General features: G+C 55.4%; 3 protein-coding genes and 1 non-coding gene across 6 annotated transcripts in view; 2 read left to right on the top strand and 2 right to left on the bottom strand.

The window, feature by feature from the left end:
* TTBK1 (tau tubulin kinase 1) overlaps nucleotides 1-8,427 on the top strand; it is a 35,555-nt gene extending 27,128 nt beyond the window's left edge. Inside the window, exons 13-14 of the mRNA XM_070361163.1 lie at nucleotides 5,695-7,238; nucleotides 8,037-8,427. Coding sequence (XP_070217264.1) covers nucleotides 5,695-7,238; nucleotides 8,037-8,427 — 1,935 coding nt within the window. The remainder of the gene's footprint in view (nucleotides 1-5,694; nucleotides 7,239-8,036) is intronic.
* A 6,941-nt stretch (nucleotides 8,428-15,368) lies between these two features.
* On the top strand, nucleotides 15,369-21,095 carry SLC22A7 (solute carrier family 22 member 7). 2 transcript variants are annotated; one of them, XM_005900106.2, is made up of 10 exons: nucleotides 15,369-15,764; nucleotides 16,417-16,520; nucleotides 16,633-16,787; nucleotides 16,911-17,079; nucleotides 18,097-18,220; nucleotides 18,549-18,658; nucleotides 19,130-19,344; nucleotides 19,526-19,634; nucleotides 20,364-20,570; nucleotides 20,967-21,095. In XM_005900106.2, the coding sequence occupies exons 1-10, from the start codon at nucleotides 15,369-15,371 to the stop codon at nucleotides 21,019-21,021; spliced, it is 1,644 nt and encodes a 547-aa protein (XP_005900168.1). In that variant the 3' UTR covers nucleotides 21,022-21,095. The 2 variants fall into 2 exon arrangements, with proteins under 2 accessions (XP_005900168.1, XP_005900167.1); XM_005900105.3 differs by having other exon boundaries at nucleotides 16,393-16,520.
* CRIP3 (cysteine rich protein 3) lies at nucleotides 20,491-24,620 on the bottom strand. Of its 2 annotated transcripts, XM_005900107.3 has the most exons (8): nucleotides 24,535-24,620; nucleotides 24,179-24,273; nucleotides 23,700-23,757; nucleotides 23,472-23,603; nucleotides 22,620-22,691; nucleotides 22,432-22,526; nucleotides 22,287-22,344; nucleotides 21,306-22,120 (listed from the first exon to the last, which is right to left on the bottom strand). In XM_005900107.3, the coding sequence occupies exons 1-8, from the start codon at nucleotides 24,575-24,577 to the stop codon at nucleotides 22,059-22,061; spliced, it is 615 nt and encodes a 204-aa protein (XP_005900169.1). In that variant the 5' UTR covers nucleotides 24,578-24,620; the 3' UTR covers nucleotides 21,306-22,058. The 2 variants fall into 2 exon arrangements, with proteins under 2 accessions (XP_070216865.1, XP_005900169.1); XM_070360764.1 differs by lacking the exon at nucleotides 22,287-22,344 and having other exon boundaries at nucleotides 20,491-22,120.
* Nucleotides 24,621-25,632: 1,012 nt separating this feature from the next.
* On the bottom strand, nucleotides 25,633-25,739 carry LOC138985135 (U6 spliceosomal RNA). The gene has a single exon (XR_011462394.1). It is a non-coding gene; the product is annotated as a U6 spliceosomal RNA (small nuclear RNA).
* Nucleotides 25,740-26,891: the final 1,152 nt, after the last annotated feature.

Here is a 26,891-nt window from a genome sequence, read left to right as displayed (position 1 = left end):
GGGGCCCGAGGAGCCCCCTCCCGGCGTTGGGAGGCAGGGATGGGAAGCGGGTTGGCGAGAGGATCCTCCTGGAGGTCCCGAATCCCAGCCTGTTTATTCCTGGGCCTCCCCATCCCATCATAACTCCCCGCCCCCCATTTTGTACTGCAATAATACTGTACTATAAGCTTGCACTATTTCCCGACCCTGGCCAGCCATAAGCATGCACGAAAAACTTCAAAACCACACACGCGCGAAGATGGGACGCTTTTTTTTTTTCCTTTCTCTCTCTCCGGGGTGTGTCCTCAGTGTACAGAGTGGCGTCAGGGCCCCCCCACCCTCCAGGGCCCAGGTAGAAGAGCATGCACTGAGCCCCTGCCCCTAGACTGCGAGTACTGTACAAATCCAACACTTGAAACCGACACGCACACGCGCGGCGCCGCCGGGGTTGGGGGGAGGGGGTAGGACACGGACTCTGCACCCCCGCGCACACGGCCACGCAGGGCGGGGGTGGGGGGCGCCCCGCCGTCAGGTGTCGCTGTGCAAGGGATCTTGTGCCTTTTAAAGTCCCTGTATGTTAATGCAGACAATCCGGAGAGCTTGTGTACTACCAAATTCTGATTAAAGACGCCTTCCAGGAACCCGCGCCTCGCCTGCTTTCTTTCCTCCTCCTCCTTTCTAACCCACCACTTCTGGGGTCGCAGGACTGCGCAGAGGCCAGGGGCTAGTCTTTTGCTGAATCAGAGATGGGGTGGTGGATGGGGGATGGCAAATTTCAGATCAGTGGATCCAGCCCCACTCCTACCTTAGCCAGCAGCTAAGACAGGCCAAAGTGGGGAGAGGGAGGGGACCCTAGGAAGTTTCAACCTAGTTGGACTTGAGCAACACTTAACTGCTGTGGCTGGCTGGCGGTCTTCTTTCATCCCGAGGAGGGCTTTGCGGGTGGACTCTGGTCTCTGGCCTGACTGGAAATGGCCAGCTTGCTGGAGGGGGGATGGGGAGCCGGAAGGTGATAATCAGTTGTCGGTGGATCAGACAATTATGGCCAAGTGTGCGGTGGGGGTGGGAAGCCAGAATAGCAGAGAACCCTGTGAGGAGACCTCAGGGAGCCTTCTCCTGCTCCCTGTCCCCTGCCCTGATGGCGGGATCTGAAGGAACCCCGGCCTGGGGGAGAATGGTCTGTTGAGGGGAATCAGTGAGAGATTGGATTGTGCAGAACCCAGGGAACTCAGGGCTAGAATGCCTGTTGAGGGAGAACTAGGTCAAGGAGAGGGTGGACCCAAAGAAGAGGGTCGCAGAGACTGTAGAGATTGCAGAGAGAGGGAGTCAAAGGGGAAGGGGGCTCACCGTCTCACTGTCCCCCACCCCACCCCCACAGGCCTGCAGCCATAGCGCCAAAAGAGGAAGATACTAATATGTTTCCCCTTGGGGCCTAAAGCAAGTGTGGTGGTGAGAAAGGGCAAGCTACAGCTGCGTTTTTTGACCCCCCAGGGCACTGAGAGGTCCTTGCCCTGGGGCAGCCGGGGCGGGCACTGAGATCTGGGGTCAAGTGTATGAGGATCTGTAGAGACTTAGGGTAGCAGCTGTCTTCCCAGGTCATCTTACCCCTTTCACCCAGATGACTGCCATGGGCCAGGGTGCCAGGTGTGGGTGGCACCCCTGGATGGGGGGTGAAGAGCAGAGGGAGGGCTCTTGGCCTGGCAGATGTGGTTTGAGTGTAGAGACCCAGATGGGCAAAGACTCTGGGAAAGGCAGAGTCCAGCAGAGGAGGTACCCTGCTGACCTCTCATCTCTGTCAGTCTAGGCAGTTATGGCAATGGGAGTGGGGGTTCCTGTGGCGGGGGCGAGGAGGTATGTGCTGGGCAGCTGCTCTGGGGCTGGGGGGCACTGCTGTGAGAGGCACAAAGCCCTCCCCACTGGGCAGTGGGGGGTGTCGGAGCTCATAGTCCTCTTGTCCCCAGGCAGCCCGCCTTCTTTGACCTTGGGACTGTGGACTGATGAGTCTGGGCTTGGCCTGGGTCCAGGTCAGAGAGTTGCTCAATGGGTGCTGTGTGCGGATGGGGGTGTGGGGAGTAACCTGTCTCCAGTGTCAATAGTAGGGGAGTCAAGGCTGAGGAGAGCCTGGTTTTGCTGGCGGCAGGGTCAGTTTGGAGTCTGGTCCGTCTGCCTCTGTTCACTTTTCCGGCTGACTGGAGTAAACATGGACTTGGGCTGAGCTCTGAAGCTGACAAGGCCACATGCCTCTGCTCGGGGCTCAGCGGACAAAGGGGGAGGGCTGAGGCTTTCATTCTCTGCCTCCCCTCCTCCCACACCCTCACCGCATCTGCCTTTGGCCCAACTCCATCCGAGTCACCAGGGAGCTGTGAAACAGATTTCTGGGCCTATCTCTGACCTAGCAGAATCTGCGGAGTAGGACTTAGGGCTCTGTATTTTTAAAAAGCATCCCCAAATACCGCTATGCCAAGCAGGCTGGAGAACCATAGAAAGCAAATTGAAGTCATACCATGTCCCTGCCCTGAGAAGGGAGCAGGAAGGTGTGGGCTGCCCCGGACGCTGGCTTCCCCTTGCTGACAGCCAGCACTGTCTCTTCCCTCTGAGGCAGAACAGGGGAGTGTCGCTGCTGTGCCCCTCCCGTGGTGTCCTCAGGCCTGGAGGGCCAAGCACACAGGGGCTGCCCAGGGATCGCTGGCTGATTGAAAGGGCACAGGATCACCCAGGTGAACAGGTGAATACTCACTGGACTTAGGCATCCAGGAGAGGCCAGAAAGGGTGAGGGAGGGCTTCCTGCTCTCGAGGAGGAGGAGGGGTGCCTCCAGGCCTGGTGCTCCCCAAGTTGGAGCCAGATGGGAAGGGGCTCTGAAACAGAAAACCAAGCATGCCCAGGCCAGGGTGACCCTTAGGGTAAATCTGTGTCTTCTCTGAGGTTCACGGCTCTGCTGAAGGGCAGAGGGTCCTGAGTTTCGCCACTTGGGATGGTGAGAGGCCACTGAGGCAGTGGAAAGAATTCTGAGTTCTGGGCTGGCCTGACTGGTGTGCCTCTGTGACTCAGGCCTATTGATGCCTCTCTCTAGGCCTCAGTTTCCTAGTCTGATATTATCAGTGATGCCTGATTTCCAGTGGGGATCCCTCATCCCTCCCATGTAATGGAAGGGGAGGGCTTTGAGACGGAAGGGGAGAGGATTCCACCTATGAGCATCTAACGTGGGCACTGTGAGCAGAGGATCCATCCTTTGGATGGGGCTTTTCCAGAGAGATCCAAGAACTGGCCAGATGGCAGGGGCAAAGATCGTTCTAACAGGGATGCCCAAAGAGTCAGAGATGGGCAGGAAAATAGGCTGAGATTCTGCTGAGAAAGAGTGGTTTGGTGGGGTTGAAGGGTACCCCTGCTGAGTAGGATGTATCTGATACTGGGTGGGTGGGTTCTGAGCCAGACAGGAGAAACACATAATCAGAACACACTCTGGAGTGTGCTGGGGTCCTGTCTGATGTCTGACACTATCTTGTCTTGCACGAGGAAGGTTATGACAGTTAAGGAGGAGAAGTCACAGCCTTGAGCAAAATCTTGGCCTTGTGGATTCCTTCTCCTCCACCTGCCTATGGGTTGAGCAAAGAGACCTCAGCTGGAGAGCCTCTTCTTTCCCTGCCTCCATAGGTATGGCATCCAGGAGTTTCTGGGATTGAGGAGGGAGGTAATGATCTTCAAACTAGGGTAAGCCAGAGCAGGGGGTAGGAGGCGGGGGTGGGATGGGGTTGGGAGGGAGCTAACATTTATCAATCCACTGCTATAAGCCAGATCCACTGCTTATATGACCTTGTTTCTGGTCACAGCCTTTGTGGAGTATGTATTATCCCCATCTCACTTCCTAATCTAGAGACTGCACACTCCATGAAAACAAGGACCAGGTCTGTCTTGTTGATCCACAAATTTACAGCCTCTAACACAGTGACCAAGACAATAGACATTCAAGGACTTTACACATGTATGCATGAATGCAAAACCCTTAGGAGGCTCACCATTTATCAGGAGAGAGAACCATGTAAAGGTGTGCCTGTGAAATAGAGGGTGGAAAGTTCTGTGAAGGAGGGATGTGGGAAAATAAGGAGAGTGGTGAAGTCTGCTTGGTGGGTGGACAAAAAGATTTTGGGCAAATGAGCTGTTTGAGCTGGGTGCTGGAAGAAGATGAGGAATTTGTTATGTCAGTAGAGAGAGAGGGATGGACCCTTGGGCAGAGGAAGCTGCCTAGGGAAGGATCAGAAGTACGAGAAAACTGCATTTTGAGAGCTGCTGGAATGTAAGCAGGGGAGCAAAGTGAGGTTGGAGCAGAAGGTAGGAGCCAGATCATGGGCTGGGCTGGGGTGGGGTGAGGTAGGGAGAGGTGGGGAGGAGTGAGGATGCTCATATGCCAAGCCAAGGATTGGGACTATCTCCAGAGGGCTGTGGGGCCCACCATAGGTTTCTGCAGGTTTGAAACAAGGGGAAATGAGATCCGATTTAAGTTTCAGGAAGATCACTTGGGCAGCTGTAGGAAGAACGGATGAGCAATGTAGAATGGAAAAAAAAAAAAAAAAATCAGGCCCGTGGCTGGGGAACCACCAGGCAGGACAGGGCTGTGCCCATGGGGATAGGACAGCAGACACAGATGTTCAAGAGGAATGCCTGGCAGGACTCCCTGAGAGTCTGGATGGCCCCTGAAGGTGTTGGAGCCCATCCAGGGCTTTGGGTCTGCAAGGGCTGTGTTTCAGAAAACAGAAGCCCTGTGTGTTCAAAAGGCTAACAAAGTCAGTACCATCCCCCCAGGAACAAAGCCATGTCAGCCCTGATGGGGCCTGGTGCTGTGTGGGTGCCCAGGGATGTGTGTGATTGACAAGGGTGGAGCTAGAGAAGACATAGCAGTGGAGGCCCTGGTAAGATGCTCAGGTCTTTTGAGTCTGGAAGGAAGAAGGCTCAGGGGAGATGTGGTAAGAGTCTAGAAAACCAAGAACATGCCATCGCATGGCCAAGGACTCTGCCCAAAACTTCCAAGGGACACAAGTAATCAAGTGAAAAGGAACTGTCTTTCATAGGCTGGCTGTGACTTTCTGGAGAAGTGTAGACTCAAAATGCACCTACAGAGGGCTGAAAACTTCCTGGCTGACAGGCAGGTGGGAACAGAGCTGGAGCTCCAAGGACCCAGCCTGTACTTCACAGGGTGGAGGATGGCCCAAACTTTGCCCGGACAGGTTCTGGTGGCCCTGCAGCCAACTCCCTGGCTACAGAGGAACTATACTCTATGAGGAGGCAGTGAGGGCAACCCAGACATTTGCTGCTCCTCTCTGGACCTAAGGAAGGGTTGATCTATATGGTGGCTATGATAGCTTGCAGTTGTCATTTTCTTCTGTTGACTTAACTACAGTTGGCTCTGGGTTTCAGGGTACACGTAGGATACAGGAGAGGAGTAGGGGTAAAGGGGAGACTGGGAGATGGAAAAGCCACCGGGATAAAGGCCTGGGACTTCCAGGGGACCTGGAGCATGGAAACAATCATCAGAGATTTATTGAGCAGCTACTAGGTCCCAGGGACCAGCCTAGGCTCCGGGGATGGAACAATGAACAAAACAAGCCTCCGTACCTGCTCTAGTGGAACTCACACTCTGGTGGGCCTCCAAGACTGGGGGTGCAGTCAGGCCCAGGAGCAGGGCAGTGACCTCAGTGGGTCCCTGTGTATGCCCCTTGCAGGTATTCTCTGTGGCACCCCCGTTTGAGGTGAACGGTCTCCCACGAGCTGTGCCCCTGAGCCTGCCCTACCAGGACTTCAAGAAGGATCTCTCCGATTACCGAGAACGGGCTCGGCTGCTCAACAGGGTCCGGAGGGTGGGCTTCTCGCACATGCTACTCACACCCCCCCAGGTCCCACTGGCTCCTGCTCAGCCTCAAACAAATGGGAAGGAGGAAGAGGAGGAGGAGGAAGAGGAAGAAGAGGAGGAAGAGGAGGAGGAAGAAGAGGATGAGGAGGAGGAAGATGAGGAGGAGGAGGAGGAGGAGGAGGAGGAGGCAGTGGCCCTGGGGGAGGTTCTGGGGCCACACAGCGGCTCCAGCAGTGAGGGCAGCGAGAGGAGCACAGACCGGAGCCAGGAGGGTGCGCCTTCCACGCTGCTGGCTGACGACCAGAAAGAGTCCAGGGGCCGGGCCTCGATGGCTGACGGGGACCTAGAGCCTGAGGAGGGCTCCAAAACGCTGGTGCTCGTCTCCCCTGGTGACATGAAGAAGTCGCCCGTCACTGCCGACCTGGCCCCCGACCCCGACCTGGGCACTATGGCCGTCCTCACCCCACAGCAAGAGCGGCCCCAGCCCACTGGCAGCCAGCTGGATGTGTCGGAGCCAGGCACCCTGTCCTCCGTCCTCAAGTCCGAGCCCAAGCCCCCCGGGCCTGGGGCAGGGCCGGGGACAGGAGCAGTGGCCATGGGGGCAGGGGGAGCGGCAGTCACCTCCTCACCCTTCACCAAAGTTGAGAGGACCTTTGTGCACATTGCGGAGAAAACCCACCTCAATGTCATGTCTTCCGGTGGACAAGCCTCCCGGTCTGAGGAGCTCAGCTCTGGGGGTGAGCTGGGCCTGGAGGTGACCTCTGATGGGAGGGTGGCGGAGGAAGGGGCCTCCGCACACCTGGAGAACGGCATTGCCCTGTCAGGGCTGGAGAGCTGTGTCCCGTCAGCACCCCCGGGGAGTGGCCCCTTGGAGGTGACCGCAGACTCACTGCCCAACGGCCCAGCCCTGGCTGATGGGCCTGCCCCCGTGTCCCTGCTGGAGCCAGGCCCCGAAAAACTGGCCACCATCTCTCCTAGTCGCCACGCTGTGCCAGGCCCTCGCCCCAGGAGCCGAATCCCTGTCCTGCTGTCTGAGGAGGACACAGGCTCGGAGCCCTCCGGCTCACTGTCGGCCAAAGAGCGGTGGGGCAAGAGGGCCCGACCGCAGCAAGACCTGGCGCGGCTGGTGATGGAAAAGAGGCAGGGCCGCCTGCTACTGCGCCTGGCCTCTGGGGCCTCGTCTTCTTCCAGCGAGGAGCAACGCCGTGCCTCTGAGACTCTCTCAGGCACAGGCTCCGAGGAGGACACGCCTGCCTCCGAGCCTGCAGTGCCCAAGAAAGCCGGGAGGGCAGCTGCCACCCGGAGCCGGATCCCCCGCCCCATTAGCGTCCGCATGCCCACGCCTGCCACAGCCCAGCAGCCCCCCGACAGACCCCAAGGTGCGGCCCCAGCATCTGACACAGCCATCACCAGCAGGTGAGAAACCGCTGCCAGTCCCGGGGCAGGGGGTGGGGGTGGAGGGCGGTGGGGGGTGGAGGGCAGTGGGGGTGGTGGGGGCGGTGGGGTGGTGGAGGCGGTGGGGGGTGGAGGGCGGTGGGGGTGGAGGGCGGTGGGGGGTGGAGGGCGGTGGGGGTGGAGGGCGGTGGGGTGGGGGGGTGGCGGGGGGTGGAGGGCGGTGGGTGGTGGGGGGGTGGCAGAGGCTTCCTCCAGGGGAGGCTTTTCTGGAGGCAAGGGATACTGATAATTCAGCGACACCTCCCCAACCAAGTCTCTCTTCTGACTTGGGTCCCAGCCCTGGCACTGGGCTCAAAGGAGTGTCTGGAGGGATGTCAAGGAGGCAGGCTTGGGAAAGGTTGATGGGGGATATTGGGGTCCACATACAGTCTCTGGTGTGCCACCGGGCATTTGAGGCTCAAAGATAAAGGCTAGAATAGTTGGGAGAAAACATGACCCGTATTAATATAAGCACGAGTATATAATACAGTAGAATGTAAAGATGAAACATCAGAGAAAGCATGCAGCAAGCTCTTTTGTTAGCAGCCCGGGTCGGGGGTGGGGGGGATGGGGTGGGGGAGGGTGACCCTTAGAGGCCCCGTCCTGGAGGACGGGGCACCACGCCTCAGTTTGTTTGCCTCGGTTTGATCGTCTTTGCTAAGGTCTCATCCTCAGGCTCATCCACCTCTGAGGATGCACGACTCCGGGGCTCAGTGCCCAGGGAGATTCTGAAACTGTCTCTCCTTTTGTTTCTTTGCCCTCCTCTCGCATCTTCCACAGGCTCCAGCTGCAGAAGCCCCCAGGGACGGCCATTGCTGCTGACCTCCGTCCCAAACAGCCCTCCGGCCGAGGCCCGGGCCCCGGGCGAGCCCCAGCCGGCACCAGGCCCCCAGCTCCGCGTAGTCCCGGCCTCCCTGCCTCCTCCGCGCACCATCCCAGCGCGTCCCCACGGAGCCGGTCCTTGTCCCGAAAAGAGAGCCCCTCCCCTTCGCACCAGGCCCGCCCTGGGCCCGCCCCACCCCGGGGCGCCCCGCAGGCCCGGGCGCAGCCTGAAGGCACCCCCTCCCCTTTGGGGGGCCCCAAGAAAGGACCCAGAGGGAAAGTCCAGACTCAGCGCGCAGCAACCAAAGGCCGGGCGGGGGTCGCGGAGAGTCGGGCGGGGGCCAGATAATGATGCGCGCGGCTCTCTGCGGCCCCCCACCCTCACCCCGGCCCCCCACCCGCAGCCGGCCACACTGAAACAGCTCCCAGCACAGCCTTAGGCGCCTCACGCGCGCCACCCGTGCACCCAGCTTCCCGCCTGCACCCGCGAGGACGCGCGCCAGCACACGCAGCGACCACCCGCCAGCCCTGCCAATCGGGGCACCGGGCCCGGGGGAGCGCCCGCCTCCCCATCCTTCCCCTTCTCCGCCTCTCCTCCTGCTGCCCTTCAGGTGGGACAGGCTCACCCTCCGCCCCGGGGAAGGCTCAGCGACTTTTCACCAAGGACTCCACTAATGGGGACCCCTGCTCACCCACCAGGCCTCTGCTGTCCCCCATGCCCCACTAGGGAACTCTGCTTACACATCCTGCGGCGTCTTTCCCTCCTCCTGACCCTCTTCCAGCCAAAGTCCCCCCTCCCACTGCCCCCCTTTTTGGAAAGGCAGCCTCAAATTCCAGAAATGGAGGCTCCAGCCTCCCACTAGGGGCTAATCCCACCATCCCCTGGGAGCTCAGGTGGTTGGAAAGACCTCTTCTCAGCTGCCAGACTGGAGTTGGAGAGGTGAGACCTAGGAGCCATTGGTCTACTCAGGTGTGAGGGGGCAGATCTGACCTGCCCCAGAGTCAGCACCGTCCTTGACACCCCTGTGGGAAGTAGTGGGCAGGTGATGGGAGAAGGGTGCTCCCTCGCACCTCTAGGGTACAATGACCCCCTTCCCCTAAGTTTGTGTGGGAACCATCAAGTGTGCGGGGGCTGCTTTCCTGGGCAAGTGTTTCCCAGTGGGAAGTTGCGGGGTGGGGCAGGGGGAGCAGGGCTTTAAAAAACGTTTCACCCCTTCCCGTGGTCCCCTGATCTAGTGCTCAGGACCCCTCACCATCAGGAATTCCTTCTTGCCATCTAACCTCAATCTTGCCTACTGCAGTTTCAGCCAACTTCTCTCTCTCCTGAATTCAATGGGGGTGGAGAATGACTGGTTATCATCTTCTCTGCCCTGGCCCTTTGGAGATTCAGGAACCCAGTTCTGGCTGCATCACCCTCTCTGTCCTCCTGGCTCTGGAGAGTGGACTGGATCAGACCGTCATCTCCCCCGCCGGAGAGAGAGCAGAAATAGGCAGACAGACTGACAGCTGGCCCCTGGACTCGAGGCAGAAAGGCCCTTCTCACTTCTGGACTGTACGTTTCTATGATGGGTCCAGCCCCAGTGCCCTCCGCCTCCAGCTCACCCTTCAGCCTGTCCCCTCTTATCCTAATCCAGCCCATGCAGCTGAGCAGTCCCTGCAGAGGGCGAGGCCTACGCTGCTCCATGAATGGATATGGGGCCTCCTCCTGGGTCTGGCTCCTGCATAGCTCATCCCCACTCATCATCAGCCTCAACTGCCTACATATGGGCCAAGGGGCTGCAGAGGGGATAGTCAACCCTGCCCATTTGGGACAGGTCCCCTGCGTTCTTCCTCCATCCTCGCACCCACAGCTTCTGTCCTCTGGCATGGCCCCTCTGTTCTTCCCTGGGTCACAGAGAGCAGGGCAAGACAACCCAGGGAAGAGGAATAAAGGCCCCAGCCTGCCCCAGTGGTCTGGCAGCATCCAGCCTCCATCACTTAGAAGGATGCCCATGAGGAAATCGGCCCCGAGACAAGCCTGGTGGCACCAGCTGAAGCCCCTGATGGAGTGTTGGCAGGCTTGGGCTGCTGCTTCTATGCCAAGGTAGTGGCTTCTCTGCAGACCAACCCAGGGGAGGACTCCAGGGTGAATGGCCTTCAAGGTTCACCCTTCACTGACGCAGAAGCTCCCAGAACACTCAGGAAACCTCTCCAGACAGAGCCCTCTTTGTCAACCCGAGACCCATCCCAAGGCCTCTACTGCCCTCTGGGTCCAGCAGAGGGGGTGGAGGAGGGGCCACGCCTTCCCACCTAGAGCTTCTTCGAATGACAATCAGCTCGTGCCAGGTGGGGACCAGGGCATGACCCCTGGTGCCCAGGTCCTGGGCCTGCTCCTTGCCACCAACCGAACCGTGAATGTAGGGCCCCCCAGCCTCACCCCTGCCCCAGGACCAACAACACCCTGGTTTGGTGTTGGGAGGAAAAAGGGGGCGGCCTGAGAGAGCCCCAAACCCATCCCACACTCTAGCTTCACCCAGCACTCGAGCTGGGCAGAGACACAAAACCCTGTCTGCCCTTGGGATTCCGGACCTCCCTAGGGCTCCCAACTGACCTCAGGCCTCTGCGTCATTGAATGTCACCGAGGTAGGGGAGGAGGGGATGGGGCAAGTGTGTGGGGGAGCTAGGGTACTGACTCTGCCCCTCCCCGCCCCCCTCGGAAGGGTCTAGGGCAGAGGAAAACACACCTTCCAGTGCCCCCACCTCCCACTGCAGTCTCCTCCCGCTTGGGCACCCATTCCTGCCCACCAAGCCCTCCCAGTCCTGAGCCCCTTCTCTATAAAAGAGTGTCACACCACCACCACACCCTCCAGCATTTCCCCATCGCCACAGCCTGTGTCACTGGCTCAGATGCAGGTCTGCTCACCCCAGAACATGCCTCCCCTCCCCAGCGCACTGTGCACGAAGAGGGTGCAGGTGAGGAGCTGTGCCCCCAATATGTGGGCTGCCCCCTTCCCAGCTCCTCGAAGGGGCCTGGCTTGCGCAGTCTTCTCAGCTGGGGTGGGGTCAGGGGGAATCAGCCCTGGTGAGCATGGGGTGAGGGGCAGGGAGTTGCCCTTCCCCTCCCTGGGGAAGCTACTGAAGAATGTTTACATGCCAAACAGAATGTAACACCCTCTCCACCCCTCCTAGTCACTGCATGGCCTCTGCCCACCTCGCACCTGTCCATCCCCACCCCAGCACCCTGGAAGCCGCTGTCATGATTAGATCGGGTCTCGGAAGGGAAGTAGCCATCACACCATTAAAAAGCCTGTGGACCTTTCTTTCTGTTGGCTTGGACTCTTTTTCCTTTGGGGGATAGGACAAAGCCCAGGCCTTGGGGCTGGGAGTAGGCAGAGGGGAGAGAGCAGACTGGTGGGAATGTGAGGAGGGACTGTCCTGGAGGTTGGTTGTCTACAGAAGAGGACACGGAAGCTCAGGGTGCATACAGGTGATTTGGGCAGGGTCACACGGGTGGAAGGGAATGGCCCTGCTGTCTCTGATAGCAAAGCTCGGGCTCTCTCTGCTCCCCTGGCTCCAAGAGACTTTTAAGTCTAGCTTTGTGCAGAGAGGGAGGGGGGAAGAATTTTCATTGCCCCCAAGTTAACAGACAAAAGCACAAGTGTTTGGAAAACCAGAAAGTACAGCAGCTTATAGGCAAAGAAGAATAATGGTCATTATTCTAGCAAAATCTATGAAAATCACAAATGAACAGAGCCTCTGACCCAGCATCTCCACTCCTATAAATGTATCTTTAAGGATATACCTGTAAACTCACAAAATTATATATATGTCCTAAGTAATTCATGGCAGCATCCTTTGAGCTCCACAAAGCCTCATCTGCAATTTCAAAAGCCAGAAAGTTCTGAAAACTGACATCCCATTAGATCAGCATCAACTCATTTGATATAGAAACCTGATAAGACCATTTATAGTCTTTATTAATTCCACTTTACCATACATATTTGCAGTGAAGTATTAATGTGTTTGATTATGGGATGCAGCTTTAGGTCCTACTGGGGTGTTTCCCAACATATGGACTATACATTGAGTTGCCTTTCTAACTCTAAATGTATTCTGAATTCTAAAAGATTTTCAATTGTTTGGATCAGAGACTGTAAACCTGTAAAAAGCAAGCGCTGAGAAACAATCTAAATGTCCCTTTTATTGGGGCCTGTTAGTAGAGCGTGATGTCATGGGGTGCTGTGAAGCTCTGCCATGAATGAGGGGCTTTTTGTATCTAGTAAAAGGACTGTGTGTGTAATGTCCACCTATTTAGATGAGTTACAGGCCTCTGGTTGCTTTGGGAGGCCAGGGGGGTGGGGGGAGGGAGGCTGCAGTGGAGTGTACTTGCTATATTTTCTGCATTTTGGACCCGAGGTTCAGTATGTGTGAATCTTTCACCTAGACAATACATAAACAACTTCTGTCCCAGGGCAGACTCCCAGCACTGCCTGGGATCCGAGGGAAAAGGACGCAGGCTTTGATGTCCTGCTCTCCCTCTGAGAAGACCACCCCACCACAGCTCTGACATCCCAGAGCCTGTGTAACCATCTCCTGTTTCTTTCTTTTGACATGATCTAAGGGAGCTCTAGGGCCTGATTCACCCCCACATGCTTTTACCTTCCTTCTTGTTCAAAAATGTCAAAAGCAGGTCATGTTTGTAATAAACAGGCAAGTGCTAAAAGCACGTAAAATAAAACACAAAAGGCTCCCATCCACAAACATGACCATCTAGAGGCAATCCTTGTGAATCCCTTGGTGTGTACCATCTCAGACCTTCTAGGTTTATAATAACAGCACTCTTTCCATATGTATTTCTTATAAATGGAGGAGCATATTATACCTACTATTCTGAAACACGATTTTTACACCCAACATCTTAAAACACAGATCTTCCTTGTTTTTAGTATATCATAGAATTGCACAACCAGTCATCACAATCAAAGTTAGAATATTTCCATCAGCCCCAGAAAGAAACGCCATACTTCTCAACAGTCACTCCCATTTCTCCCCAACCCCTCAAGCCCGAGGCAACCACTAGTCTATCTTCTGTGTCTGTATCATTTGCCTATTTTGGACATTTCATATCATTGGAATTTCACCATATGTGGCTCTTTGTGACTGCCTTCCTTACACAGCACATTTCCAGGGTTCTCACCCGTGTTTAGATCTTATCAGTACTTCATTCCTTTTTAAGGCTGAATGATAGTCTGTTGTAGGGATAGACCACATTTTCTTTATCCATTCATCAACTGATACACTTTGGGCTGCCTCTACCTTTTGGCTACTGTGATTATTTCCTTAATATTTGTTTATTTATTTATGTCAGGTCTTAGTTGTAACACACAGGATCTTTAAGCTGTGGCGTGTGAGCCCTTAGTTGCATGTTGTGGGATCTTAGCTGTAGCATATGGAATCTAGTTCCCTGACCAGGGATCAAACTCGGACTCCCTTCATTGGGAACATGGAGTCTTAGCCATTGGACCACCAGGGAAGTCTCTGATAAAGGGTTTTAAACAGACATTACCCTGTCCGATCTGTGTTTTAAAATGTTCATTCCAGTGGGTGTGTCGGGGCAGGGGAGGGGGTGGGTTGGGGTAGGGGGTGGGGGCGGTTTGAGAGGGATGAGACTGGAGCCAGTGGGAGGGGCTTGTATCACTTGTTTTAACCCTCCTGCCAGATTGCATGTTCACTGAGGGCAGGGACTGTGGCAGAGGCATCTTTCTACCTTACAAAATGCTGAGGTTGCATTAGAGACTCAACAGCTCTTGTTAATACTACTATCACTTCCCATCATCACCACCAAATCACTCCCAAGTCTACTAGCATCACCAGTAACACACACCATATCAACAATGTACCTCTTTCCCCAGAGCTTTCTCAGGAAGTCCAGCCTAGCTCAGACTGGACCATTTCCAGCTCAGCAGCTTGGGTTAAAGACTGGGGCCAGAGTCAGGGGTCCAGGTCTTCTCTCTGCTGCTGAGTCAGTGGCTGGTGACCCCAGCCAGAGGTGTTCTCAGCCTCCCAAATTGTTTTCCCTATCTATTCAAAGTGGGGGCTAGATTAAATGAAAGATTAAAAAAAAATTTTTTTTTTTAGCTTAAGCCCTTGAGAAGCTTATTTGCTTAGAAATCTAGAGCCCTTGGAATATGATGTGACAATCTCCCAGCTTTGCCAACCTGGTAGAATCTGATCAGAATGAGTCTGACATTGCTGGCTTCCACTGTGCTTTCGTGGCAAGGGCCATGAATGAGAACTGAGTGGGGAGATCAGACAAATTCTGAGTCTTAGGCATTCACTGCAGGCAACTATGCTAGGACCCTGGCAAACTCCTTCCTTCCCTACCACCACGGGGTAATCTGGGAAGCTCCTGAAATAGAGTCAGAGGGCAGGCAGATGGGACTGTGTGTATGGGAAGAGACCCTGAGTGAAAAAATGAAAGGGTGATGGGTCTGGGATCCCCAGGTCAGCCAGACTGTCTGGTGCGGTTTCAGGTGTGTTTCTGCCTGGGACATACTCTCCAGGTAGGAGTACAGGAAGGCCTTGTGTTCCCTTCCTGTGTACAGGAAGGGTTCTCAGCCGGAAGAACCCTTCACCTGGTTAGGACCTAGATCTCGGTCTTGCATCCCGAGCTGCCGGCCAGGCTGTGGCTACAAATAGACACAGATGAACTAAGGCTTCATAGGACAAAGGGCATCCAGGGAGAGCTGGCACTGTGCTCCAGGGGACTTCTCCTTTTAGGGACCCTTGGAAGCACTGCTCACCAAGGGGCTAGGGCCTCATCTCCCACACACCCAGCTACCCCCTGGCAGCTCAAGGTTACCCCACTTGGTCCTTGAGCACCAATATGTAAGTCACAGAGCCACAATGTCAGTGACTTCTGAGTGGATGGCAGCCCCTCCCGCCTCTTCCCCTCCTCCCCCGGCGAACTAAGCCAGACAGGCAGGGATCCCTGGAGACCCTTGAGCACCAATATGTAAGTCACAGAGCCACAATGTCAGTGACTTCTGAGTGGATGGCAGCCCCTCCCGCCTCTTCCCCTCCTCCCCCGGCGAACTAAGCCAGACAGGCAGGGATCCCTGGAGACCTGGGTGGCCTGGGAGGGCCCCATCCTGGGCCAGCCCCTGAGGGCTGGATTCTGACTGAAGGCTCTCTGCTCATCAGTCTGTCTCTCCCGCCTCCAGAGTCCAAGGGTTCAAGTGGTGGGTGGTTTGAGCTGTGCTGGGCACTGTAGAGGGAGTCGGCGCAGGAGAAGGTTGGTGGGTAAGCAGCATGGGATTCGAGGAGCTGCTAGACAAGGTGGGCGGCTTTGGGCCCTTCCAGCTGCGGAATGTGGCCCTGCTGGCCCTGCCCCGGGTGCTGCTGCCCATGCACTTCCTCCTGCCCATCTTCCTGGCTGCTGTGCCGGCCCACCGCTGTGCCCTGCCTGGGGCCCCGGACAACTTCAGCAACGAGGATGCATGGCTGGAGGCCCACCTGCCCCGGGAACCTGACGGCAGGCTCAGCGCCTGCCTCCGCTTCACCCATCCGCAGGCCCTCCCCAACAGCACGTTGTGGGGAGAGGGGCAGAACTCTGGGGAGCAACCAGAGGGCGAGCCCTCCACAGTGCCCTGTCCTCAGGGCTGGGAGTACAACCACTCGGAATTCTCCTCCACCATTGCAACCGAGGTACCCGAGCTGGGAGGTTGGGGGACATGTGAGTGAATGGGTCTGCCATTGCCTTGGGTGATTACCATGTGGGCATTAGATACATTACTTTACCTTTGAGAGTCTCCATTTACCAATCTGTAGATGGGGTCTATAACTTTAAAGCACTGAGTTTAGTTCCTGGCTTGTGGTAAAGGCCCTGTGTGAGAACTGCTATTACCACTTGGGAAGTGATTAGGGTAAGGGAGGGGTAAGTTGGCTCCAGGGAGCTGGGGCAGAGATTTGAGAAGGGTTTTTCTGTTCTAAAAGGTGGAAAAACAATAGAAGACTCCTTCTCTCCCTTTTTTTTTCCAGGCCCCAGGTCTAGGATTTATATAATTCATCTGGAGGATGGAGGAGGAGGTGGGGGACAGTCTGTCTGGGAAGGAGCAGAACTCTTGTCGTCATAGTCAAGGCCTTCCATGGGAAAAAACTGAGGTTGCAGGACTGCAGTGGGGGGCAAAGCTTTCCACCCCCAAGCTGGAGGGAATAGTTGGGGACTTATTATCTTACATGGAGGTACCAGGATGGCACAGTTGACCTCAGAAAGCGCCAGGGTCTGGGAGAAGAGGGATTGGTACCAGCTGGAAGGGGCCTATGCCCATAGGAGGCCCCTCCCTGCCTATTCCTGCAGTGGGACCTTGTGTGTGAGCAGAAAGGCCTGAACAAAGCCATTTCCACCTTCTTCTTCGCCGGTGTGCTGGTGGGGGCCGTGGTCTATGGATACCTGTCTGACAGGTGGGGTGAGGTAGAGGGGCCAATACGGAGTGGGGTGGGGAACCCTCTTCCACTAACTGTGGTATGGGACTTCCCGTCTACAGGGTGCTGACCCTGCGTGACCCCTGTGCAGGTTTGGGCGGCGCCGCCTGCTGCTGGTGGCCTATGTGAGCTCCCTGGTGCTGGGCCTGGCGTCTGCAGCCTCGGTCAGCTACATCATGTTTGCCATCACTCGAACCCTCACTGGCATGGCTTTGGCTGGCTTCACCATCATTGTGATGCCACTGGGTAAGGCACGCAAAGAATGGATAGGACCTAGAGGACAGGAAGGAAGCAGCAGTCAAAGGTGAGACTGAGCCCATCTGGCCCTTGCTAACTGTCTTCCTGCCTCCAACCCCTGCCCTGGCCCAGAACTGGAGTGGCTGGACGTGAGACACCGGACCGTGGCAGGTGTCCTGAGCAGCACCTTCTGGACAGGGGGTGTGATGCTGTTGGCACTGATCGGCTACCTGATACGGGATTGGCGGTGGCTCCTGCTGACTGTCACCCTGCCTTGTGTCCCAGGCATCCTTACCCTCTGGTGAGACTTGTGGGCAGTTGGGGAGTGGGAGATACAGAAGCCAGAGACAGAATGAATCACTTACCAGGTGTCTCAGAGGTAAAGAATCTGCCTGCCAATGCAGGAGACACGGGTTTGCTCCCTGGGTCAGGAAGATTCCCTGGAGGAGGAAATGGCAGCCCACTCCAGTATTCTTGCCTGGAGAATCCCATGTACAGAGGAGCCTGGTGGGCTACAGTCCGTGGGGTTGCAAAGAGTCAGACACAGCCGAGCGACTAAACACACACGCATGGACGAGATTTGAAAGAGAAACTGAGAGATGAAGAGAAATAGTCAGTGACCAAGAGAGAGAAAGAGAGACAAACATCGGTATAAAGAGGATGGCATCAGGCATGTTAAGCAGAGAAAGAGAGAACAAAATATAGATAGAGATGGAATGACAGGGGCAGAACCACTGAGAGATAGTGAGACCAGGACTGAAAGGCAGATTCAGAGGCACAGACAGAGCGACAGGGGGGATGGGGATGGAGAGATAGAGTGAAGCACAAACAGGCTGGTGCCCAGGACGAGTGGGGCTGGGGGCAAAGCCAGCACAGGAGTCCAGACAGGAGGGTGAGAGGCTGGATGAGGTGGCCATTTCACTGCCTCCCCCAAATGAACTGGTTTTGGATGATCCCTCTGGGTATGTCTGTGTATCTGTCTCTCTTTCATCCTATGCCCTCCTGGTCACCTGTGGGAGAAGTGATAGCTAGTGCTGGGGGCTGAGGTTTTGGGAGTGAGACCAATTCATTTGAGCAGAGCAGGGAATTCCAGGCTGTGGGGTACTTAGACCTGGGCAAAGAAGAGTGCGCAGAGGTGGCTATGAAATTGGGCCTTAACGGATGAATAGTTCATCAGATGAGGAGGGCTTGGGAAGGGAACATGTTCCAGGCTGAGGGTACTGTGTGGGGAAGAGCCTGGAGGCGGACAGGTGTGCCCAGGAGGGAGATGTGGCTTAGGGCGGTGACTCTGACTGAAGGGCCTCCTCCTGTCCCCCAGGTGGGTGCCTGAATCTGCCCGCTGGCTTCTGACCCAGGGCCGTGTGGAAGAGGCCCACAGGTACCTGCTCCGCTGTGCCAGGCTCAATGGGCCGCCTGTGGGTGAGGACAGCCTGAGCCGGGAGGTGAGAGTGAATGCATGATGTGCTTGTGTGCAAGTGCATGTTTGTGTGTGAGCGTGGGGGTCAGCAGGTTGTGTCAAGGGTCCCCTTCCTGGGGTCCACACTGTGCAAGAAAAGCTCCTGGACCCCCGTAGAACATCCCAAACTCTTCAGGATGTCCTACTGGCCCTGGTGGGCCACACCCTTTGCTCAGGGCCCACCCTACTCAGCTCCCACCGGCATCCCCTCCCCACCTACTGCAGCAGAGGACAGAGATCCAGGGAGAACAAGGTACCTTGCTCAGGCCTCACAGCCAACTCTGGCATCACAAACCCTCCTCCTCTCCCACCAGGCCCTGAACAAAGTAGCTGCCGCGGAGCGGATGGTCCGAAGACCCTCGTATTTAGACCTGTTCCGGACACCACGGCTGCGATACATCTCACTGTGCTGCATGGTGGTGTGGTGAGGGAGCCTGACCTGGGCCAGGCGGGGTGGGGGAGGGGCGGGCTCCAGCTGGTGCTGAGTGTGAGAGGACACGGGACAAGTGAAACTGTAACTGCGGGTGTTGGGAGGGTCAGCTTCTGGAGGGATTGGACTCTGGAAGGTCAGGATGGAGCCGGCGTCAGAGATATGTGGGTCAAATGCAAGCTCTGCTGCTTCCTTACTGTAAGCCCTTGGGCAGGTAGGTCACTTAGCACCCTGAGCCTCAGTGCTTCTGCTGTACGACAGGACGCTATTAGTTCCTATCTCACGGGGTTGTTGTGAAGATTAGGTAAAGGCGTTTGGGCCACCAGAAGAGATTATGGGGACTGGGAAGGTCATGGGCAGTGGGCTCCGAAGGTGGGGAGAGATGGTCCCTCTGAAAGGCCTAAGGCTCCTGAGAGGACAATGGGGCGCGAAGGAGGACCCTGAGCGGCATCGCGACCCCCTCAGGTTTGGAGTGAACTTCTCTTACTACGGCGTGAGCCTGGACTTGTCAGGACTAGGCCTGAACGTGTACCTGACACAGCTGGTGTTCGGGGCCGTGGAGCTGCCCTCCAAGCTGCTGGTCTATCTGTCGGTGCGCCACGCGGGACGCCGCCTCACGATGGCGGGAACGCTGCTTGGCGCCGCGCTCGCGGTGGGCCTCAGGATACTGGTGTCCCCCGGTGAGCCCCGCCCATTCCCGTAGGCCCCGCCCCCTGGCCGAGAACCCGCCCCATCCCATCCCGGAAGCCCCGACTCAAGGCCAGTTAAGTCCCGCCCTCTCCCGAGACTGCACCTCCTATCCTGGGAGAACCTCGGTTATCCCGCAAGGCCGGCTCACTGCCTGAACCCCTTTCCCTCCAGAGATGAAGTCCTGGAGCACTGCCCTGGCGGTGATGGGGAAAGCTTTTTCTGAAGCTGCCTTCACCACTGCCTACCTGTTCACGTCGGAGTTGTACCCTACCGTCCTCAGGTGAGGGGTCCCAGACAAGCCACCTGGAGGGAGGGCTTGTTAGTCACATCTCTTACTAACATCCTAGACACGTACACTGTACCCCGGTCCCTGTCATCCATTCCTTACAGACCTAATCTGAACCGTCTGAGTTTGTCTAAATCTGGGAAGAGGTGGGGCATTTAATCTTTACAAAGTGAACCTGAGCAAAGTTAGACAACTTCTCTGGGGCTCCTTTAAAAGAAAACAGTCGCAAAAGGCCCCATCTGTCCAACCCATCCCATCCTACTCACCACAGCCTAAGCAGAGCTGCCCTTGGGGGGTTGTCTCTGGACATAAGGCTCTTCTTTCAGGTAGCTATTGACAGGTGGAGAGGAGGTGGGCAGACAGCTGGGCATGTTCAGAAAGCCCTCTGTCTTCTCTAGCACAGCAGTCTGTTCCAGCTGCTGACCTCTTCCTTTCACACCATCCTCTCCCCATCCTCTTTCTAATGACTTCTTTATTTTCCTTCTGCAGTACCTGATTGGTACTATCAGAACAGGAGCCCATCCTCCTGTGGGTGCTGGCTTGGGGGCCCCTGGGCTTGGGCGGGTGGTGGGTGGGAAGACCACCTGAAAGAATCCCCAGTATTCGTAGCTGTCTGGGGAGAAGGGGGCAACAGGGCCTGCCAGCCCAGAAGGGGAGCCCCGTGAGGCATGACTGCAAGTAATTTCAGGTACCAGCCCTCTCCTCCGTCCTTTTTCTGAACAGACAGACGGGGATGGGGTTGACTGCACTGGTGGGCCGGCTAGGGGGGTCTTTGGCCCCACTGGCAGCCTTGCTGGATGGAGTATGGCTGTCATTGCCCAAGCTCGCTTATGGGGGGATCGCCCTGCTGGCTGCCTGCACTGCCCTCCTGCTACCAGAGACAAAGCAGGCACAGTTGCCAGAGACCATCCAAGATGTGGAGAGGAAGAGGTGTGTGCACAGGACTGTCTCTGTGTGAGCACGTGCATGTGGGTATGGGTGCCCAGGTCCCTGACATCTTAGATAAGATTCAGAGAGGGAGCCATGTCAGCACATGTGTATCCAGTCATGTATGCGAGTGTGCCTGGGAGCATGACCTGAGGTGTGTATAAAAGTGTCCATGAGTCCATACCTGTGTGTGTGTCCAGGAAGAAGAGGATGTGTACACACACTCAGGTACGCCTACATGTCAGGGATGTGTCAGGCATGTGTGGGAGTCACTTGTGGGAGTGCATGTGTTTGCATGTCAAGAGCTGGGGGGAGCCCCAGGCCAGCCCTCAGGGGCAGGCTGGGGTGGTTGGCTGAGAGGCTAAACCCCACCATTGCTCATGACTCCTTCCTCCCCAGTGCCCCATCCAGTCTTCAGGAGGAAGAGATGCCCATGAAGCAGGTCCAGGACTGAGTGGTATTGAGGGCAGGCCCTCTACAGAAGTTCTGCAGCAGGGGCTAAGAGAACAGAAGGGCAGGCCCTGGGACTGGGGCTGGGGGCAGCAAGCCCCCTGCCTGGGGCTGCAGTTGCTCTCTCTGTTCTCATCCAGCCTGACTATTTGGCCTCCAGTAACACAGCAGCTTCCCAGAATGCAGTGGGCTGCTGGAGAAGTCTAGCGCCCCTCTCATGGCTGGGAGGATTTTGTAAATACAGGTGCCCCTGGAGCTGTGGGATAAGCCCTGGATGAAGAGCCACTGAGTCTGGCCCTGGGTTCTGGTCCCAGCTTTGTTACTGACTTCTGGGTGACCTTGGGCTTGTGACTTTCCCTTTCTGGTCATCTCTCAAATGGATAATGAAGCCTCTTAGCAGACCTCACCACAGGATCTATCTCCTCTCATGCTCAAATGAGATGCTAAGGTGCTTCTTCTAGACATGGTGCTAAAGAAATAACTGTCCTATGATACTTCTGGTACCAGTAGGGCTGGTGGGCATGCTGTCCACTGTGTGGGGCTGGGGCTGCCTGGTGCCAGAGCCAGGGAGCCAGGAGAACAGAGCCCTTTGTTCCTGTGGCTGACTTTGCTACCTCCCAGGCACTCTGCAGGCTAATGCACCCCCTCACCCCTACACTCCCCACCCTGCAACCCACTGTCTAGGCCTCATGTCTAAAGAAGAATTGAAGGCATGGGAGCCAACATTTTATTGGAGAAGCAAAAATAAACACATGTTTTATGAGTACCTTGAAGTTATAGAATTTGCTGGGTCAAGCGATTGGAAAGACCAAGAGGCTACCCTTAAAGTGAGGTGGCCTGTGTCCTCTGACCAGATAGGAATGGAAGAAGGAGGAGTTGGCAGAGAAAGTCTAGACTCTGGTCTACCATGGAGCCTAGGCCCAGGCCGCCAGAATCCCACCTTCTCCCACTCTCATGGGACTAGAAAATTCTGTAGCTTCCATTGGACCATGGAGGGGTTGATGGAAGACCCGGGTTAGTGTGACCTCTCCTGTGAGTATTTCATTTAGATTTTATCTCCACGGGGTCATAGATGTAGCAGCCCACATCACCAATGTTCACACCTGAAGGAGAGAACCCCATCACCAAGGGCCTTGGGGTTGGGGGTTGCTGGGCTGAAGGCTGAAGGGAACTGGGAGGGGCCTGCAGTGTGTTTGACCACAGGGGAAATTGTCCACACAGACCCACATGCCATACTTCAGGCCCAGTGTCTGGGGTGGGGCTGCCCACCTTTGGGGCCAAACAGGTAGCCATAGCAGGGAATGTGGCAGTAGGGGGCGCCGTCATGCTGGGACACAGAGAAAAAGAGAGACGTCTCAGCTTGGCTCTTTTTCAGCCTCCCTCCAGCATAGTCACCCACCCCTGCCCTGCTCACCTCAGCGTGACTCCCAGCAGTTAGGGTCTTCCGGCACCGCTGGCACCTCAGACAGGGTCGGTGCCAATTTCTGCCCAAAGACATCACCGTCTCAGCTGGTGGAGGAGAGGTGGTAGTTCCAGGGACAGAACAGGAAGACCCACTTGCCTGGCACCACCGCCTTCCCCTAGCTTTCTGTTGTCACTTACCAAAATAGACGGGTTCCTCACAGCCTGGGCACAACGAGGTCTCCCCAGTGAATGTCTTCATGTGGGGAGGGCCTTTAAGAGGAAGAGGCCCCCAGCTAGGGCTAAAGTGGGAGCCAAGCCTAATCAGGGCCCATCAGCCCTGGCTTGTATATGGCACTGTCCTCTTCCAAAAGCCAGGCTCATCCCACAGCCTCCCACCCACATGGACATGAGCCTGCTTTTCTCAGGCAGAGCTGAGTCCCCTCTGACTCCATCTCCTGCCTCATCCCTGTCTGCAAGAGGGACCACCTGCTTCCTTCTCATCCTCCCAGGGCCTCAGGTGCCCACCAGCCCAACTCTGTCAGCAACCCAATCCTCAGGAAACCTGAGCTGATACAGGAGCTGGCCAGGGCAGGGGTGTCAGGTGTTGGGGAGCACAGTGTCACTGTCCACTCAGGGGATGAAGGAACAGGGAGAGAGAGAAATGAAAGAATGTGAGGGGCCGACCCATCTCAGTGACCCTTCACACTAGGTTATTCCTTCCATGGCCCTGAACTGGGAGAGGCCTGAGTTCTAGGCCAGCTTTGCCTCTGATTAGCTGTGTGACTGCACAAGTTCACTTGCCCTCTACAGACCATAGTTTCCTCACCTGTAAAGTGGGGGTGATAATGCCATCTGCCCAGTTTACCTCTTACTCAGCAGCTGACATGAGGAAATATCAGAAAAGGAGCCACGGAGAAGACTTTGCCGTGAACAAGTTGTAGGCATGTGAAGCGGAGGACTAGGTGGAATACTGCCACCTGGTCCCACCTCCTGTTCCATCCTGGGGAAGGGTCAGGAGGAGTTCCTTGGCTGGGGCCCAATCTCACTTACTTTTCTTGCCCTGAGGGAGGCCAGTCCTGGGCCTGGGGGGGCTGAAGCTGCTGGGGCTAAGGTGAGTGATGCTGGCAGGTGTGGGAGTGGGAGGTTTGTAGAGGTAGGAGCCCACACCACCAATGTTCACCCCTGCAGAGAGAAGAGGGGAGGTCAAGCTTGAGTCTCCAGCTCCCAGCCACACAGAGGGTTCTGCTATTCCCTGGCCCTTTCCAAACTGGTACTTACCTCTGGGTCCAAAGAGAGCCCCATAGCATGGTTTGTGGCAATACGGCCTTCCGTTGTGCTAGGTACAAGCAGAGGGAAGAGGACTGCTTAGGGCCCAACAGGGCCTCTCCTGTGCCCCACAGGCTTTCCCCCAAGACAGCTGCCAGGTGTGGTTGTCTACTGGCCTGGGCTGGAGGGAATGGGAAGAGTGAGGGGTAAGCTGGCATGCCAGAATTGCCACAGTGGCCAGGGAAAAAGGGAAAGAGCAGGTCAGGAAGCACAGCTGCTTCCCTCCCCTACCCCATAAAAGCCACAGGATCTATCAGGACAATTCAGGCTCCCCACATCCTGGCTCATATGGTGCCTATTGAGTAGGTGATCTTGGGAGTTGGCTACTGAGGCTGCCTTTGGTGGGCAGATGGGACTGAAACGGGGCAGGGGGGCTGGTATCTCAGGGATAATGAACAGATACAGAGCTGTGTGCACTAGCCAGGCCTCACCTCTGCATGCCCTCCTGGGGACAGGACGCTGTGGCAGTGCTCACATTTCAGGCAGAATGGGTGCCAGTTCTTGCCCAGGGAGCTCACTTTCTCTGCTGTGGAGGACAAGGTGGAATCGGGCAGAGGGGAGCCAGGCCAAGCTGAAGGCGCCCTCCTTTCCCCTCTTCTTCCCGCCCACCCTGGCTCCTAGAGGCGAGGGGGAGTGTCTCCGGGAGGCCAGCTCCATCCCGCCCGAGTGCCCTGCGCCCCACAGGTGGAAAGAGGGTCCGGAACTGGTCGCCAGCTCCTTGCATCCTCAGGGAACCCAGTAGCTCTCACTTGCCCCGTCTTCTCCCCTTTCTCCACCCAGGCCTCACCAAAGAAAACGGGTTGCTGACAACGCGGGCAGGTCCAGCTCATGGCTCCGCTCTGAGCTGCAGGGGCCGTACAGTGTAGAGGCGAGTCAGCCTTGGCTCAGTTCCCGCCCCCTCTGCTGGCCCCGCCCACGGCTTGGCCCCGAGCCTCTTAGGGCGGAATCTGCTGCTTCTTGGTTCCAATCGGCCGGCAGAAATTTAGACCACTCCACCTGGGGAACGCAGGAGACTTTTACTTCCAACTACTGTCTAGGACCAGTGGACAGGAGAGAAGGCCCTGAGGCTAGACTGGGAGGGGACGGAGTAATGAGGACGCCTGGAAAGGTGGCGATAGTTTCTGGTTGGTAAAGAGGGGAAAACTGTTCACAGTGTTGCTGCTGCTACTGCTGCTAAGTCGCTTCAGTCGTGTCCGACTCTGTGAGACCCCAGAGACGGCAGCCCAACAGGCTCCCCCGTCCCTGGGATTCTCCAGGCAAGAATACTGGAGTCGGTTGCCATCTCCTTCTCCAATGCATGAAAGTGAAAAGTAAAAGTGAAGTCGCTCAGTTGTGTCCGATTCTTAGCGACCCCATGGATTGCAGCCCACCAGGCTCCTCCGACCATGGGATTTTCCAGGCAAGAGTACTGGAGTGGGCTGCCATTGCCTTCTCAGCGTAGACGCCAGGAAAACACTATTATTGCCCCGAAGTTAGGCATTCTTTGAAATGGTTTAATTTCGCCTCTCTAGTAGCAGATGGTTGAGAACGGAATCCGGAGCTCATCTCTGTTGAGCAAATTACTCAACTTACTTAACTTTCCTTAAGGCAAATTACTTAACTTTCCTCTGCCTCCATTCTTTTTTTTTTTTTTTAACTGGAAGATAATTGCTATACAATATTGTGTTGGTTGCTGCCATAAATCACTATGAATCAGCCGTAGGGTAGGTATACACATGCCCCCTCCCTCTTGAACCTCCCCCCACAACCTCCCACCCCCATCCCATACCTCTGAGCTATCACGGAGCACCGGATCTGAATCCCTGCCTCATCCAGCAAATTTCCACTGGCTATCTAAGTTTACATACAGTAATATAAATGTTTCAATGCTACTCTTTCAATTTGTAAAAATATGGAATGGTTCTCCAATTTGCGTGTCATCCTTGCACAGGGGCCATACTAATCTTCTCTGTATCGTTCCAATTTTACTGTTTGTGCTGCCAAAGTGAGCACCTGCCTCCATTCTTATCTGTACAATGAGTAGTGAAATAAATTTCTTCCTCATAGGATTGTGGTGAGAATTACATAAGTTAATACGTGCAAAGTCCTCAAACAGCACCTGGCACCTAAATGCTATTAAGTGATAACTATCATTATGATAGATCCCATAATGAATTCAAAACTCTTAGTTTGGAAGCCCCAAGACATGGTTTGCTCAGAAAATTATAATGCTTATTAAATTTAAAAGTATATTTCAAACAACAATTACATATTCCTAATTTACTTTAACATGTTTTAATATTTGTTAAAAGTAGTCCAGCAATGCTTCAAAGGACATTTCAAAAAAATATAAACCCATAAAATGAGAGAAAGTATTTGCAAACATATATCTGATAAGGATCTTGTAATCAGAAAAAAAGGACTTTTATGACCTAACAGACTGGTTCCAAATAGGAAAAGGAGTACGTAAAGGCTGTATATTGTCACCCTGCTTATTTAACTTATATGCAGAGTGCATCATGAGAAATACTGGGCTGGAAGAAGCACACACTGGAGTCAAGATTGCCAGGAGAAATATCAATAACCTCAGCTATGCAGATGATACCACCCTTATGGCAGAAAGTGAAGAGAACTAAAAAGCCTCTTGATGAAAGTGAAAGAGGAGAGTGAAAAAGTTGGCTTAAAGCTCAACATTCAGAAAACGAAGATCATGGCATCTGGTCCCATCACTTCATGGTTTTTATAGATGGGGAAACAGTGGAAACAGTGGCAGACTTTATTTTGGGGGGCTCCAAAATCACTGCAGATGTTGATTGCAGTCATGAAATTAAAAGACACTTACTCCTTGGAAGGAAAGTTATGACCAACCTAGACAGCATATTCAAAAGCAGAGACATTACTTTGCCAACAAAGGTCCATCTAGTCAAGGCTATGGTTTTTCCAGTGGTCATGTATGGATGTGAGAGTTGGACTGTGAAGAAAGCTGAGCACTGAAGAATTGATGCTTTTGAACTGTGGTGTTAGAGAAGACTCTTGAGAGTCCCTTGGACTCCAACCAGTCCATTCTGAAGATCAGCCCTGGGATTTCTTTGGAAGGAATGATGCTAAAGCTGACACTCCAGTACTTTGGCCACCTTATGGGAAGAGTTGACTCATTGGAAAAGA

The sequence above is a fragment of the Bos mutus genome, chromosome 23 (assembly GCF_027580195.1).
Source record: "Bos mutus isolate GX-2022 chromosome 23, NWIPB_WYAK_1.1, whole genome shotgun sequence".
Lineage (NCBI taxonomy): Eukaryota > Metazoa > Chordata > Mammalia > Artiodactyla > Bovidae > Bos > Bos mutus.
Note: the sequence above shows the minus strand (reverse complement) of the source record. Positions and strands in the feature narration are given on the sequence as shown.

Bases quoted from the DNA above. Each gene is read 5' to 3' on its own strand.
- SLC22A7 (XM_005900105.3), top strand. From the start codon at position 15,369: ATGGGATTCGAGGAGCTGCTAGACAAGGTGGGCGGCTTTGGGCCCTTC. The intron at 17,080-18,096 runs GTGAGACTTGTG...CCTGTCCCCCAG, and splicing joins CCAGGCATCCTTACCCTCTG to GTGGGTGCCTGAATCTGCCC. The intron at 20,571-20,966 runs GTGTGTGCACAG...CTTCCTCCCCAG, and splicing joins CAAGATGTGGAGAGGAAGAG to TGCCCCATCCAGTCTTCAGG.
- CRIP3 (XM_005900107.3), bottom strand. From the start codon at position 24,577: ATGAGCTGGACCTGCCCGCGTTGTCAGCAACCCGTTTTCTTTG. The intron at 22,692-23,471 runs GTAAGTGAGATT...TTCCTCTTAAAG, and splicing joins CCTCCCTCAGGGCAAGAAAA to GCCCTCCCCACATGAAGACA. The intron at 22,527-22,619 runs GTAAGTGACAAC...CTCCTCCACCAG, and splicing joins TGAGGAACCCGTCTATTTTG to CTGAGACGGTGATGTCTTTG.